We start from the raw sequence: 16,750 nt of genomic DNA, 5'->3' as shown, positions 1-16,750 counted from the left end.
ACTCTTCTGCAGTATATATTTTTTTCTAGGAAATGTACACTAGGTGGCAGCAAAGGCAACATTTCTTACCGCCCGAATGGATGACAGACACAAGTAAGTTAGGGCAAGCGGGTTTACCGAATGACATGATTTAAAACCCATTGGACAAATAACAGATCAATATTTGTATTAATTCCTCTCCAGTAACGATTTTTGAGGGGAAAGTACGCAGAAATTCCACAATTTATTTCACTTTGGTGAGATATAGCGTAAACTTAATGTTAGCCATCCTTGACTAAACTTTGTTAGCCACAGTCCAGTCAGTAAAGATCAAGCATTTGCTCGACGTTTTAAGTATATACAAATTTTAAACAAACTTATTTAACAATTAATGTTTGACGTTTTCTTTAAACAATACTTTTTTCGCTTTCTACTTCTCTACTTCTTCTGAGCAGACATATGCAACTAAACATAAATGTGAAGTGAATGTTTAGCTTGTTCTTAGCAAAATATATATGAAACGTCGACAAACAAATCTTTTATTATATATATCGTATAATATGCTGATTGAACAAAGTTACGTATTCTTTATACTTTTATAAATTATTCTCTTTTTAGTTAAATTAATACATAAATGTAAGGTGAATGTGATAGTTTAGCGTTTTCTTTGCAAAATAAAACATTTGTAATGTGCACATTCTACACAAAAAGCTATTTAACATTTTCAAAGGTTTTTTGCTTCATCAAATCATTAAAGTGATTAACGTTAAGCAATTAGGGTGTAAAAACTCTTTAATTTATAATATTATATGCTTAAAATGTCTAATGTACTATAATAACTCTTATAAGCTTTTGCACAAACACTAGTTGCCACAGCAGAATTGAAATAAAAAATTAAAAAGATCAAATATTACTATTGATAAATTGACTAAAGATTTTCTTAAAGCTGTTTCTACTAAAATATCTATTTAGTTCACATTTAATTGACATCTTTTGTCTTCCGTGACAGATTAATTACTCAGGACAGAATTTACGGCTGTGAGGTTAATGTCATGTTTAAAACTCTTCAAAGTTTGATTAGGTTAAAACACCTTGGTTTGATCTGATCAAAAGAAACTCTAGTCTAAATGCTTTGTTAGATCATTTATTTTGATCAAGTAAAGCTACCATTGGAAACTTGGTTCACACTAAATAACCGGGCAGAGAAGCTGAAAAGTTTGGTTTTAGTCTACTTTCTAATGAACTTTGGTTGTGGTTCAACTGAAATACGAAGCAGCAGAGACCAAAAAAAATCTTGATGATCAAAAGACATAAATGAATTGCAAGTTGTCACCATAAAAAAGAGAAAATGCTTAGTCTTATAAATGGCAGTGTGAACAACAGTAAGCAAACCAGGACTAACTCTATCTATATTCTCCTTTGGTCAAATCAAATCAACCCTCAGACACTAAATTCAGATTTTTCTCCTGGAACCAAAATAGACTTTGTTCATCTGGGGTCAAAGGTTTAATCCGACCACTATACTAACTTCCCATTCACTGCCATTCCCATTTACAGATCAGCAGCTATGCGAGTCAGTTTACAGACAGCAATATGGACATCACACGGCAGACAGGGAATTATCCCATTTTATGGATGGTGTCCTTTTAATTTTGCCTTTCATGGCTTATAAAGTTGTTTAATATCTGCTGAGGTGAATCAGCGGAGGAAGCGAATAAAGACATTGGCCCTCCAGGTCATTTGTGATAGTAGCAAATTCTAACGGGATCATTTAATTCCTACACATGATTGATATATCAGCGGCGACTAAATGGACGAAAGCCTTTCTTCTATTAAAACAGCAGGCAGAATGAAGACCTCCCTCTTTCCAAGTCCGTCGTGATGATGGGGATACAGCAGACCAAGCACAGGTCAAATTAAATATCTTATATAATTCCTTCTGAACGACAGTGCCATCTGTCCATCCGGTGTTATGGCCCTGACCCCTATTAGCCTACAGTTCTTACCATGACGCCATTTTCACCTTGATAGGTTCAAGATGGGATTTAAAATGCTCTTCTGGATGCAACGGATTGAACTTTGACCATAGCAGGGGTTGAGATATTCTTATGAAGCAAAATTTATGTGGCAGCTATTGGTTTTTATATGCAATTTTGTAAAACAAGTAGTTCCTGCACTAAATTCCCACTCAACAATTTTTAGTGGAGATTTACACTCACCGGCCACTTTATTAGGTACACTCTATTAGTACCGGCTTGGACCCCCTTTTGCCTTCAGAACTGCCTCAATCCTTTGTGGCATAGATACAACATGGTACTGGAAATATTCATGAGAGATATTGGTCCATATTGACATGATAGCATCACACAGTTGCTGCAGATTTGTCTGCAGCACATCTAGGATGTAAACTTCTTAATCCACCACATCCGAAAGGTGCTCTATTGGATTGACATCTGGTGACTGTGGAGGCCATTTGAGTACAGTGAACTCATTGTCATGTTCAAGAAAACAGTCTGAGATGATTCGCTCTTTATGACATGGCGTGTTATCCTGCTGGAAGTAGCCATCAGAAGTTGGTTACACTGTGGTCATAAAGGGATGGACATGGTCAGCAACAATACTCAGGTAATTGACACAATGCTGAATTGGTACTAATAGGCCCGAAGTGTGGCAAGAAAATGTTCTCCACACCATTACACCACCAATAACAGCCTGAACCGTTAATACAAGGCAGGATGGATCCATGCTTTCATGTTGTTGATGCCAAATTCTGACCCTCCAAGTGTCACAGCAGAAATCGAAACTCATCAGACCAGGCAACATTTTTCCATCTTCTGTTGTCCAATTTTGGTGAGACTGTGTGAATTGTAGTTTCAGTTTCCTGTTCTTAGCTGACAGGAGTGGCACTCGGTGTGGTCTTCTGCTGCTGTAGCCCATCCGCCTCAAGGTTGAATGTGTTGTGTGTTAAGAGATGCTCTTCTGCACACCTCGGTTGTAACAAGTGGTTGATTCAATTCAGACAGGGATGAGAGTAGTGTAGAATGCTAGTGTAGTTCAACCATTTCAGATGTTTTTATTTATTTTATTTTAAATTGTTTTACATAATGTACCAACAATACAATAAAAAAAGGGGAAAAAACAAGTGAGGGACGTTTAAAACAATCTACGCAAAATCGTAAATTAACAACAGAGTAAATTCAGTCATTACTCTGAAATTAATACACCATTCAGTTTTGAGGAAATCCGCAAAGGATTGCCATGCAGTTTAAAATTGCAGATGAGATTTGGGCTCCAGGGAACGTATCCTCTCCAGTTGTAAGAAATGAAATAATTCACCCAACCAAACTTTGAAACATGGGGAGTCTCAGGATTTCCAGTTTAATAGAATTACTTTTTTTGCAAGAATCATGCCCATCAATAGAGGTCGTTGCTGGAAACTTAGAATAGTGTTCAATGTCTCATAATATCAAGAATTGCAAAACAATGATCTGGCTTAATGTCCTTTTGAAAAATCAAATATGGCAGTCCAAAAAACAAACAGTTTAGGACAAAACCAAAACATTTTTGACAAGGAACTTTGTTTATTTTGCATCTGTCGCAAAATGGGGTCCACCATTTCGGTTTAAACAAAAAGCTCTGCCATGTTTTTCAGCAGATTTGAATCTATCAAAATGTAGAGCTGCTGTAAGAATGGCAGTACAATGCCGCCCAACGTCATACTTTGGGCTGAATGGGTCTTCACCATGTGATAAAAATTCACAACAGCTTTCGTAGTCTACACTACATTGGTAAAATTTTCTAATTTATTCTCTTCGATGAATGGTTTCAAAAAGCTTTGTTCTCCTTAAAAATGTTTTGAACAGAGATCAATTTAACACCATTATTGTCTGTGTGAAAACTTTTCATGCTTTGACGTATAAACATATCCTCTTCAGATATTAAAATAAATGAATAAAAAAATGTACAGACAATATAATTATATGATTTCTAACTAGTAAAACATACTAAAAACGTAAAATAAAATTAATAAAAAGACAAAAACACAAAAATCTGAAAATTTTAATGAAACTGGAAAATAAAAAATAGAAACTAATAAAAAATATGAATAAAAATGTTATAGTTTTTAAATGACACAATGCAATGCTTGTTGACTGTGGTTTATATATATATATATATATATATATATATATATATATATATATATACACATATATATATTTATTTATTTATTTATTTTTTTTTTACTTGAAATGACACAGGCTTCATTGTGTAAAAAAAAATCAGCTTTTATTTATATTCGAATATTATATTTTATTGTAATTATATTGCTGCTTTTATGTTGGTTCTGTTTAGTTGGTTACATTAGATATTTTTTTCCTCCAAGTGCAATGGAGTCGAGCGTGGACTCCGCAGCAGAGCTTTTCTCCTTGGTGAGTGGAAATATTTCAAAACGTAACTATGTTTTTAAACTATACACAACTAAACCTCTAAGATTTACACACAGTCCTGCGGTTCTTGTCTCTAGATTGAAGATAAAGGTGCTCTCTGTCAACCAAAGACCCCAAACAGTGCAGTGGAGAATGATGGCCGAACCATTTCAGTGCAAGTACTGGAATTTAAAACCAGTCTGCTAGAAGCTGTTGAGGAGTTGCATATTCACAGGGTATGTGTCTTAGTTTTGCTTGTTTTGGCGTTATATAAAACATGCAAACTGGTGAATGTAGTTGCTTTTTTTATTAAATTTGATGTTGTTGCTTTTCCAGTAGTACCCTGCCAGGCCCTATAATTAAAAATGATTCATTTAACTGATTACTTGACTGAGAGAGAGTTAGAGAGAGATAAAGACAAAAATAACAAAACCTCAGTGTCACCCCCTGCCCACCCCTTCTGAACCTGTTTTTGTTTTGTTAGTTTTAGTGGTTACTTAGTATCTGTCTGTTTACTTAAAAAAATAACAGTACTTATATTGTTTTATAGTTTATTCATTTTTTTTTCACACTTAAATAATACGTTCAACATTAGGTTACAGTAAGGAATGTATTTTTTAGGTGTGAGATCAGGTAGAAATAACTCCAGTAAGTGTTTGTCATTTTTCATATTTATTTATTTATTTATTTATTTATTTATTTATTTATTTATTCATTCATTCATTCATTTGACATTCAAAAATTTCCTTAGGTTTTCTAAACATTAACATTTTAACAGTTTGATTTTTTTGCATTTAGCAGACCTTTTAAGATTATGCACAATATGTTTCCATGACAAACCTCATCTAAATTCAATAGTTTACAGTAAGGAAAGTATTTTAAGCGTCAGGTCAGGTAGAAATAACTCCTTAATGATTGTTTGTTTATTCATTTTGATAAAAGTTCATACTTATTTATTTTAACATTCGCTGAGCTAGATTTTCTCCAGACTTTTCGTAGTTTTAGTAGTTATTAGTCTTTAATAGTCTTTAAAGCTAACAAAATGATTAACATTGTAATCTTTTTAAGATGCCTTAGACCTTGTCCTAACAACATGCAATGCGTCAAGATTCCAGCCACGAGCAATTTGTCTGCTCCAAACGCGATGCGACAGAAACATTTAAATACCAGCCATTAATTTAAATTCACTTCACTCCTGAAAATGGTAAAGGTTATAATCTAATTAATACATATTTAATGTTAAAAGTACATAGGCTGAATACTGATGTTGTTGGTTTGCACTGAGATACTGACTTTCTTTTTCAAACTGTTTGTTAGTTATTTAATTTTCAAGATCCGAGGTGAACTATCTGCTGCTGCTTTCAGTAGTATGGCAATAAATGTCACATAAAATGGTGTTCAAACTTACCTTAGTAGCATTTAACAAGGAATAAAGCATTTCATCTGTACGTGAAGAGATAATTGTCATTACGGTTTATGGTGTTCTTTGCAGTGACATGGAAAAAGAAATTGTGCACATAGCTGTCACAGATGGTTAGAACAAAAGCATACACACACACACACACACACACACACACACACACACACATATATATATATATATATATATATATATATATATATATATGGTGTGGACACGGTGTTCGAAGTATAATCTATTTTAATATTTTTTTAAATCTTTGTTAAAATCGAAAATATAATGTTAAAAACATTTTGCCAAAATCACTTTGATTTTAGCAACCATTTTGATTTCTTTTCACAGAGATGTTTTCAAACTCACATTGGTAGCATTCAGCAGTGAATACTGCACATAATCGATACCTGAGGATATAATTGTCAGCAGTTTATAGTGTTGTTTTGCCGCAACGTTGTGGTAGTAAAAATTTTGTGCATCGGTCACAGATGGTTAGAACAAAAACTTGTTTCAACTTAAAAAAATCTTTTATCTCATTGTGGCGTTGTGTGTAATTATGACACGGTGTTCGAATTTGAATCTAATTTAATCATTTAATCTTTGTTAAAATCGAAAATATAATGTTAAAAAATATTTTGCCTAAATTACCTTGATTTTACTAACCATTTCGTTTTCTTTTCACCGAGATGTTTTCAAACTCACATTGGTAGCATTCATTTACATTTACTTTTAGTCATTTAGCAGACGCTTTTATCCAAAGCTTACAAATGAGGACAAGGATGCAATTTACACACCTTTAAGAGCAACAATGAATAAGTGCTATAGGCAAGTTTCAGGTCTGTAAAGTCTAAGAAGGAAAGTATTATTAAATTTTTTTTACAGTTTTTTTTTTTACAGTTTTTTACAGAGTACAGTTAGTGGTATATCCAGAGAGGCAATTGCAGATTAGAAAGTGAAGTTCAACATATTATTCAACAGTGAATACAGCACATAATCAATACCTGAGGACATAATTGTCATAGAAGTTTATGATGTTGTTCTTCCACGACGTCATGGAAATAGAAACTGTTTCTAAAATAGAAATTTTGCGCATCACTGTCACAGATGGTTAAAATAAAACTAATTTTAACATGGAAAGAATAGCTTTTATCATGTTGTGGCGTCGCTGTGATTTAATTTAGTCATTTATTCTTTGTTAAAATTAATAATATGTTAAAAATATCTTGTGAAAATCACCTTGATTTTACTAACCATTTTGTTTTCTTTACACCGAGATGTTTTCAAAGTCACCTTGGTAGCATTCAACACTGAATAAAGCACATAATCAGTACCTGAGGACATAATTGTCATAGAAGTTTAAAATGTTGTTCTGCCGCGACGTCATGAAAATAGAAACTGTTTCTAAAATAGAAATTTTGCGCATCACGTTCACAGATGGTTAGAAAAAAACGTATTTTAACATGGAAAGAATAGCTTTTATTGCTTTGTGGCGTCACTGTGATGTAATTAAATCATTTATTCTTTGTTAAAATTGAAAATAGAATATTAAAAATATCTTGTCAAAATCACCTTGATTTTACTAACCATTTTGTTTTCCCTTTACTGAGATGATTTTAATCCAAAATCCTGAGCAATCCTCTTGCTACACTGTAAAAAAAAATGCTGGGTACCACATAAACGATTTGTGTTGGAACCACATGAAGCAATTAACCTATTAGTTTTTACAAATTTAAGTGGATTGAGCATAAAACAATGAAGTTTCCCCCCAAAAAACTCAAGAATTGTGTTAGGGTCCCACTTTATGTTAAGTGTCCTTAACTACTATGTACTTACATCAAAAAAAAAATAAATACAATGTACTTACTGTGTTTATAATGTATTTGAGAACACGTGGTGCTTTTGAGTTGGGATAGAGGTTGGGTTATGGACAGGTTTACAAATGTAATTACACAAGTTAATTACAGATGTAATTACATACATTTATTTAATCAAGCATAAGTACACTGTAAATGCATGTATTTACACAACAAGTACATTGTAACAAACTATTACTTCCTATGTAAGTACATATTAGTTAAGGCCACTTAATATAAAGTGGGACCTTGTGTTGTTTCAACTTATTTTAAATAAGTAATTTGAACAAACAGCAAGCAAAATTTAAATGAATTAAAACTCAATGTCTGAATGGCATGGTGGCTCAATTTTGGCCCATTCATGTCCTTTTGTGGGAGGAATTTTCTAGACAATCAAAAAATAAATAAATAAATAAATAAATAAAAAAGAAAAAGCAAGTAGCACTTTCTGGAAATAAGCCAGCAAAAGTTACACTTACATTACAAACGGGGTCATTCTGCCAAACCTGATGAATTCACATATTCTCCTGCTTGACCAGTTCCCTCGAGCAAAAGCACTAAAAACCCCACGCCGGACATGTTTAAAGGTTGTACCAGCAAAAAATAAACAATTGTATCTCTTATGTTTTATTGCTTATTATGATGTTAGTGAGGAACAAAGGTATTAAATCAATGTGATCCTCAGGCATGCCATTAAACTAACACTTTGTAGTTCTCTGGTTTATAGGGCCGGTGTTAAGATGGAGGATTTGCTGCCAGACAAACGCGCTCAGCTGAATGCCGTCACTTCTTATGCGCTTTTAAGAGAGTGCAAAGTGTTTTCTATTAAAACGACTGCGTTGGTTTGGGATGCTGTCAGTCAGTCTGGCAGATACAGGAAATTTTAATGTCTTAATGCTGAAAGCACATCGTTAGGAATGACACTAGTCTAGAGCGAATTTTTCTTTTGTTTGAACACATTTTGTTCTATTTGTTTTGTTAGATTTAATATATCCAATTGTTTCTATTATTAGCCCTCTTTTTATTCAATTTATTGTTTTTTCTTTTAAACGTTACCATTTTATTGCAGGCAGTAAGCCAATTTCTACATGCATATATAAGTCACAGTTTTTATGATGAAATCTCTCTGGTGTTCAGACATCTGCATGTCGAGTGAATAATTTTATTTGTTTCTTTCTTATAAATATCTTGATCATTGGTGATAAATATGCATGTTTTGTGGATATTTTGAATGCAGGATGCTGAAAGAAGATATGAGGAGCAGATTTGTAAACTCGTACTGGAGAAGCAGGAGTTAGAATGGAAAACGGTTTGTTAAGATTGATTTTAAAGTACTATATTTTTCATTAAGTTAAAGATTCCTTTAAGAGTAATCTTCATTAGTTTATTTAGCCAGTTAATGGGGTATATGCACACTGACTTTTTATTTCAGTCAGCCAGTCCCATTGCTACCGGTTAGTTGTCATCCCATTTCTTTAAAAACAGCGATCTTCACTACCTGGCTAAGATATAATATAAAGTTTGTATCAGACCAAACAAGAAGCACAGCAATAAATTATTATTTTTTCGCTCCATGTCTTTAAAATATGGAAATTAATTTTACCCCAGTATTTTCAATGAAATTTCTGTGCTAGCCTGTTGCTAATGAGGGCGCCTGTGTTAAACGGTCTTTCGTCTCTTTTTACACTTTATCAACCAAATGGATGCTTAAGTCTATTTAACTGCTTGTGTTTGAATTACATTACATGCTGTACGTGCAACATCATTACTGTTAAAGGAACTTTATGAAACTAAAAATAGTCACATAAAGCATTTACAGGAAGTTCATCATTGGCTGAAAAACACTAGCTGTGCATATAGACCATTGATGTATTTATTTATTTATTTTCCATATTCTGAAAGCTAAATTTATTTTATTTTCATTATAGTTTTTATTATTATTATTATTATTATTATTTAAATTTTGTTTCTGTTTATATTTTTGATTTTAGTTTTTGTCTTTGTGTATATATACGGTATGTGAATGTCCTTGACGAATAGCTAAAATTATTTTATATTGGATTTCATCTAAAGTTTATTAATTTTAAGTAATTATTTTATGGTTTAGTTTTAGTTAACTGGTAACCCTTAGTAATCAAATTACTTATACATTTTTTATATTGCTATTAGTATATTACATTGTTAAAGTTTGTGTCGGCATTAACAGCTTTTTATATTTCTGCAGGAGTCTTTACAAAGTCAGATTTCCAGAATGTCAGTTGAAAATTCAGAGTCACTTGCTGCTGTAAAAAAGCAGGTACGCATTATACATAATTAAAGTCCCTTTAAGGCATGTCATTTCACTTGGCAACCGTCTGTGAAACACCTCTCGGGCAGTATGCTAGGGCATTCTATTTGAATTGGGAATCATCAAATTCTCCAAAACTGTTTGCCAAGCTTATGATTGAATTTCATATTAGGAATCACCAATAAAATTGTACAACAACTGTCTACAAGTTTTATTTCTGATCCAAGCCCCTCCCTGGAGTATCGTCAGTCTATAGCAGGGGTGCTCAATCCTGTTCCTGGAGAGCCACCTTCCTGCAGATTTCAGTTGCTACCCATATCAAACACACCTGAACCAATTAATTTGGACCTGAACACCACGTGATAATTATAGGCAGGTGTGTTTGATATGGGTAGCAACTGAAATCTGCAGAAAGGTAGATCTCCAGGAACAGGATTGAGCACCCCTGGTCTATACCAATCGATGATTGGCTGCTGTACTAAAAGGGCAGGTTTTATTCAGCATATAATGATGGATGATTGGCTCCTGTACTAGTGAGCGGGGTTTTATTCACCATATTGACGTTACACTTTTTCTCATTCAAAAAGATACGATTGATATGTCTTGTGTATTCTTTAGTCTTTGATATAATACACACACACACATATATGTATGTATATATATATATATATATATATATATATATATATATATATATATATATATATATATATATATATATATATATATATATATATATACAGTTGAAGTCAGAATTATTAGCCCCCCTGAATTATTAGCGCCCCTGTTTATTTTTTTCCCCAATTTCTGTTTAATGGAGGGAAGATTATTTTAGCACATTTCTAAGCATAATAGTTTTAAAAACTTATTTCTAAAAACTGATTTTTTTTATCTTTGACATGATGACAGTAAATAATATTTTGCTTGATATTTTTCAAGACACTTCTATACAGCTTAAAGTGACATTTAAAGGCTTAACTAGGTTAATCAGGTGAACTAGGCAGGTTAGGGTAATTAGGCAAGTTATTGTATAATGATGGTTTGTTCTGTAGATTATCGAGAAAAAAAATAGCTTAAAGGGGCTAATAATATTGTCCCAAAAATGATTTTTAAAAAATTAATAACTGCTTTTATTCTAGCTGAAATAAAACAAATAAGACTTTCTCCAGAAGAAAAAATATTATCAGACATACTGTGAAATTTTCCTTGCTCTGTTAAAAATCATTTGGGAAATATTTAGAGAAGAAAAAAAAAATCAAATTCTGACTTCAACTGTATATATATATATATATATATATATATATATATATATATATATATATATATATATATATATATATATATATATATATATATATATAAACCATGTCTCAAAAAAGTCCAAGCATAATTAATTCTGTCAGAATTTCGTCAAAATACCTGCAGCTTTAATTATATTTAGTAATTAGATGGCAAATAGATTAAACTATATAATATGTACACATTTTCCACCTCATCTGATTTATATCACCACAGTACCTTCTTCTAATGCGTCTTCTTGGCTCAGTACTATGTTTTCGACAGTGGTGATATTTTCAACAGTACGGGCAGTGTGTGGACAAACACTCCTTGCCACACAACATACTGATCCAGTGCAATCGATTTTCGCTAACGAGTAATCCACTTCAGCCATTCAGTTCTCGTAAACCTTTGATCAAGCTCTTATCTTCATTCGAAACCCCATTTTTATTTAAGCCTTATGCAGCTAAAAATAAATACATCGTCATTACACCATCATTATATCATCACCAAGGAAAGTAAATAAAAGGATTTTTCTAATGCAAAGATTTCACTTATTCCTGTACAAAATGTAGTAATTATTTTTGTATATGTTATTGCTTGTTTTTTATTAGACATGGTATATATATATATATATATATATATATATATATATATATATATATATATATATATATATATATATATATATATGTGTGTTTGTGTGTGTGTGTATACACACACACACACACACATTATTTATTTATGCTCCCTTTTTTTAACCTATTTTTAATGTCTCGTATCTGAAAGTTTCAGGCACAGATCCGCATGTCTGAAGTTGAAAAGGTTGGTCACTTTATATTTTACTATTTTAATCCGTTGTACGTTGCTTTACATTTTGATTAATATGTTTTCTTCTTTGACAGCAACGTTACATTAACAATATTGAATTCAAATATTAATAAATCATCATCTGACTAAATGTTAATGACTTCTTCAAGGGTAAAAACCTGTTGGCCACTGAACTGAAAGACAAAGAGATCACAAGCCTGAAGGAAGAACTAAAACAGCTTCAGGTACACAAAATCAATACAATGACAACAAACACTTACAAGACAAGAGCATCTTGCTTTAGGGACATAAAGGTAAAAGAGTGGGAAAATGCATCTCATCTGACCCTGTGAGTGGGGGTCTGTGTAGGTCTATTTGGTGTTGTCGGATAAATGATGTCACATGGTTGATGTATGTTTTCTCTTACGGTCCATCAAACACTCGGTTCAACCGTACCATTGGCCAATAAGGTCCCTTGTTACCCTTTTATTTGGTAATGATAATCATAGTAGTTAGAATCGGAAAAAAAGGACAATATTATATTAATAGTAATATATATATATATATATATATATATATATATATATATATATATATATATATATATATATATATATATATATATATATATATTTTAATTATAATAATTATGTGTTTAAATATTATTAAACATTGCAGTTATTGTGATTTATTCTTGCTTTTTTATTCAGTCTGGAGTAAAATAATAATTTTTAAATAATAACTTAATATTAATTTGCAAATAATAGTAATTCATAGATCCGCCATGGTTGTTTCCATATTTATTAATATGATGCAATTATGATGTAATATAATTGTTTTTTTTTTTAAGTAGGTTCATCTTAGGTCAGATATAATATACATAATATTGATAGATATAGATATATGCACTGATACAATTCACCAAACAAGAAATTATCATTATAATTAAAACATAATTATACACTAAATAAGTATGTAAATAAAAGGTAAAATACCACATATATACACAAAGATATGCAGTTGAAGTCAGAATTATTAGCCCCCTTTTGATTTTTTTCTTCTGCTTTGATTTCCCAAATGATCTTTAACAGAGCAAGCAAATTTTACCAGTATGTCTAATAATATTTTTTCTACTGTAGAAAGTCTTATTTGTTGTATTTTGGCTAGAATAAAAGCAATGTTTAATTTTTTTAAAAGCCACTTTAAGGTCAAAATTATTAGCTCCTTTAAGCTATATATTTTTTCGATTGTCTACAGAAAAAAACATCATTATACAATAACTTTCATACGTAATTAACCTAGTTAAGCCATTAAATGTCACTTTAAGCTTTATAAATGTCTTGAAAAATATCTAGTAAAATATTATTTACTGTCATCATGGGAAAGATAAAATAAATCAGTTATTAGAAATGAGTTATTAAAACTATTATGTTTAGAAATGTGTTGAAAAAAATCCTCTCTCCGTTAAACAGGAATTGTGGAAAAAAAAAACAGCAGGGCTAATAATTCAGGGGGGCTAATAATTCTGACTTCAACTGTACAAACATAAGATAACATAAAAATAATAATAATAAAAAGAAACGAAATAAATAAATAAATAAATACATAAAATAAATAAATAATTCAAAGAAAAATAAGAAATAAGGCAATTAAGATAGGTGTCTCCTTAAAAAAAAATTTAAGAGGGCTCCGGACTTTCTGGAACTGTTCTGGCTTTTGTTTTATTGCAAACCAAATCTTTTCCATTTCGAACAGCATGTGAGAAATCAAAAACCCATTGCCGATAAGAAGAGGGAGCTGTTGACTTCCAATTCATAAGAATAAGTCGTCTAGCCAGTAAAGTTCCAAAGGCTACACTATCTATGTGCATCTAAACAGGTTTTTCACTTCATCACTTTTGTTACCATTTGATCTATAGAATAATGGAAGATGTCAAAATAATAACATAACTAGAATTAATAGAATAATAATAGTTTAATAGTTAGAAATTTTATCTATTAATATAATGTAATAATGTATTGTTTTATTTAGTAATGGTAATCTGCACACTAATTGTGATGTATTCTTGCACACGTATCATTTATCATTTGATTTCTAGTATTATGGAAGATGTTAAAATGATAAAAAAGCAACAACAAAAAAAAACAAGAAAAAAATTATGTTGTAATATTTTTGTTTATTTATTGTTTCTGTTTTCTTTACAATTATGTAATAAGCAATTAATTAATTTGTAATGGTAATTTGAGCAATTTTAACCCAAACACTCAAAAAATATTAAAATTACATAAAACAGCTTAAAGTAAAAAGAAAAATCAATAATTATGCCAGTAATATTAATAATTCTAGTCTTTGCTCTAATTTTAGTTAACATTTTTATTTGTATGATTTAAGATTGTTTTTTTTAAATGTGCTTTCTAACTTTCAGTATAGTAAATCACTTAAACCACATTTCTTTTTCTTTTCCTACTGTCTTGCAGTTGCTCAGGTACAGTTTGGAGAAGAAATTAGGCGAGCTGGTAAGGATTTCCAATTATATAAATTGTTGACAGAGGCAAGTGGGAGTGGGAAGAATTAAAGAGGAGGAACTTAGAGGGAGAGCAGATCATCAGGAGTAACGGATAGGGAGGCCGTGACACGTGAACCGCCAGCGCCGCTGTGAAAATACCACTATTAAAATATTTTATATCGAAGCCTCGCTCTGTTTAACCTTTCAATGGCGGAGAGGGGAATCAGTTTGATACAGACAATCAAACAGTAACGGGCTGCGCTTCACATAAAAGCCCCTCAGGCATGTTTTTTGAAGTTGACTCCTTATCTAGCAGAAAGCCGAGATGTTAAACAAAGGTCTTCAAACTCTCGATGCAGTATATATATATATATATTTCGCCGAGAAAGAAGAAGTGTTATTACTTGTAGAGCCGAATGGGGATATTCCTCTTCGAAGGGAGGACAATGTGTTTTTAAACTTTTCAGGAGCAAAAGTTGCAGCTGCAAACACAAACCAAAGACAGCCACCTGAACCAGCTGGGAGAGGTGGAGAGACGCTTCACAGCCATTTCCAGACAGTGCGCGATGATCAGACAGGCCCATGAGAAACTCGAACAAAACGGTATGACTAGAGCAAATTAGTATTCACTATTAATTGCATAACCCGCTTGTTAAGTTGTTACTGGGGCTGCACAATATTGGAGAAAAGCATTGCGTTTTTTTTTTTTGTGTGTTATTGCGATTTCATAACTTTCTTCAGATGACTTGAATATACACCATTCTGCTTTTTCAAACTACTCCTACATTGTTTGGCAATTGTGCACCAAATTTGTCTCAGATCATCTTCAGACTGTGTTGACCAAAAGTTATGGAATTCATGTCAATAGACAAAACTTTTGTCATGTAACATGAGTAAACTTGATGTAATGCTGCCAGGATAAATCAATGCAATGATTTGAAGTATTAAAACCAAACTTCAAGTGTGTGATCTAGACCAAGATTATTATAGTAACCAAAAACAAACAAATTTATTTCTGTATTAGTGATCACGATCGTGAACGAATCGGATCTCTTAAGTGAACTGGTTAAACTAATTCCCCACATCGAACTGAATCATTTGATCTAGATTTTCTCCAGTAACGTTAAGACCTTATCCACAAACAACTTACTTTTTACATGCCTGATACCCCCTCTGACTTGAAATTAACCAATATATACTGAGTTATTCAGTTATTAGAACAGTACACCGAGATCAGATTTGAAAAGCAGTGAACCGATAATACTCAGTGAATATATTCAGCAAACTGAACACAAACAGTACATGACAGCCTGCTGAGACTGAACCAGACTTGAACAACTGCAGCGCTGGTAAACCAAGGGCTTAATTGAGAGGATCTGGTGTAGCGTAAGTTTATTTTTTAAAACAGAAAGTCATGATGGAATTTAAATAAGTGAAACATTGCTTTAGTTGGGTTGCAAAACTTAATTGTAAAAACTTTTCAGATCATGGTGATGTTCTAACTGACTGAAATTATGATTGCTTACTACATATTTTTGATATGTTGAGTCCAAACCTGTCATAAAATGTCAGGTTCGGGATTCGAACTTCCCATCACTACCGTTTATTTAACCTCATGATCAGCCTTGCACACATATTTTACTTAAGGCTGCTGTCCTGTGGGCTTTTGTATTCGAATTTGAGGTTGGGTAGATGGTGGTGTTTTTGTGTAAAAAAATGTAACCTATCTTTGGTTGAGTTTTTATTATATATTATTTATTCTGATGATTTTGAATTTTGCACCTAACAAATATCCTAATTTACAAAAACAACCAACAAAAACACTGAAACTAATAAAAAATAAACTAAAACTAGAAACAAGTAAATCTACCTTCAAAAACTCTAAAAACTAATTTAGTCAAAACGAAATATATTCAAATAAAAACTAAAACTAATATAAAATAAAAACTATTATAAACTTAATCTAGACCTAACATTGACCAAACCACATCAGTTTGCACCATCTTCTCGGTAAAATTGTCAAACAATTTGAATTCTATTAATAGAAATCGTACAAATTTTATCAAATGACTTTTGAATAGTTGTGTCTATTGCCATGAGACTGGTCTTGTTAAATTCCTTGGATCATGCCGAGAACATTGATATAATTTATTCCCTAATTAATACAACTTCCTTTCCACCATCTTGAATTAGTTT

General features: G+C 31.8%; 2 protein-coding genes across 2 annotated transcripts in view; both read left to right on the top strand.

Moving 5' to 3' along the window:
• Window positions 1-16,750, top strand: part of LOC147830838 (uncharacterized) — a 688,366-nt gene that overhangs the window by 535,812 nt on the left and 135,804 nt on the right. The gene's annotated exons all lie outside the window — the stretch shown is intronic.
• Window positions 4-16,750, top strand: part of ccdc73 (coiled-coil domain containing 73) — a 31,132-nt gene continuing 14,385 nt past the window's right edge. Inside the window, exons 1-9 of the mRNA NM_001423341.1 lie at window positions 4-93; window positions 4,364-4,409; window positions 4,505-4,642; window positions 8,911-8,982; window positions 9,898-9,969; window positions 12,028-12,063; window positions 12,219-12,293; window positions 14,526-14,564; window positions 15,022-15,157. Of these exons, the coding sequence (NP_001410270.1) occupies window positions 77-93; window positions 4,364-4,409; window positions 4,505-4,642; window positions 8,911-8,982; window positions 9,898-9,969; window positions 12,028-12,063; window positions 12,219-12,293; window positions 14,526-14,564; window positions 15,022-15,157 (631 nt within the window). The 5' untranslated portion in view covers window positions 4-76. The remainder of the gene's footprint in view (window positions 94-4,363; window positions 4,410-4,504; window positions 4,643-8,910; window positions 8,983-9,897; window positions 9,970-12,027; window positions 12,064-12,218; window positions 12,294-14,525; window positions 14,565-15,021; window positions 15,158-16,750) is intronic.

Source organism: Danio rerio, chromosome 25 (genome assembly GCF_052040795.2).
Source record: "Danio rerio strain M-AB ecotype USA chromosome 25, GRCz13ab, whole genome shotgun sequence".
NCBI lineage: Eukaryota > Metazoa > Chordata > Actinopteri > Cypriniformes > Danionidae > Danio > Danio rerio.
This window is presented reverse-complemented; position numbering and strand designations above follow the sequence as displayed.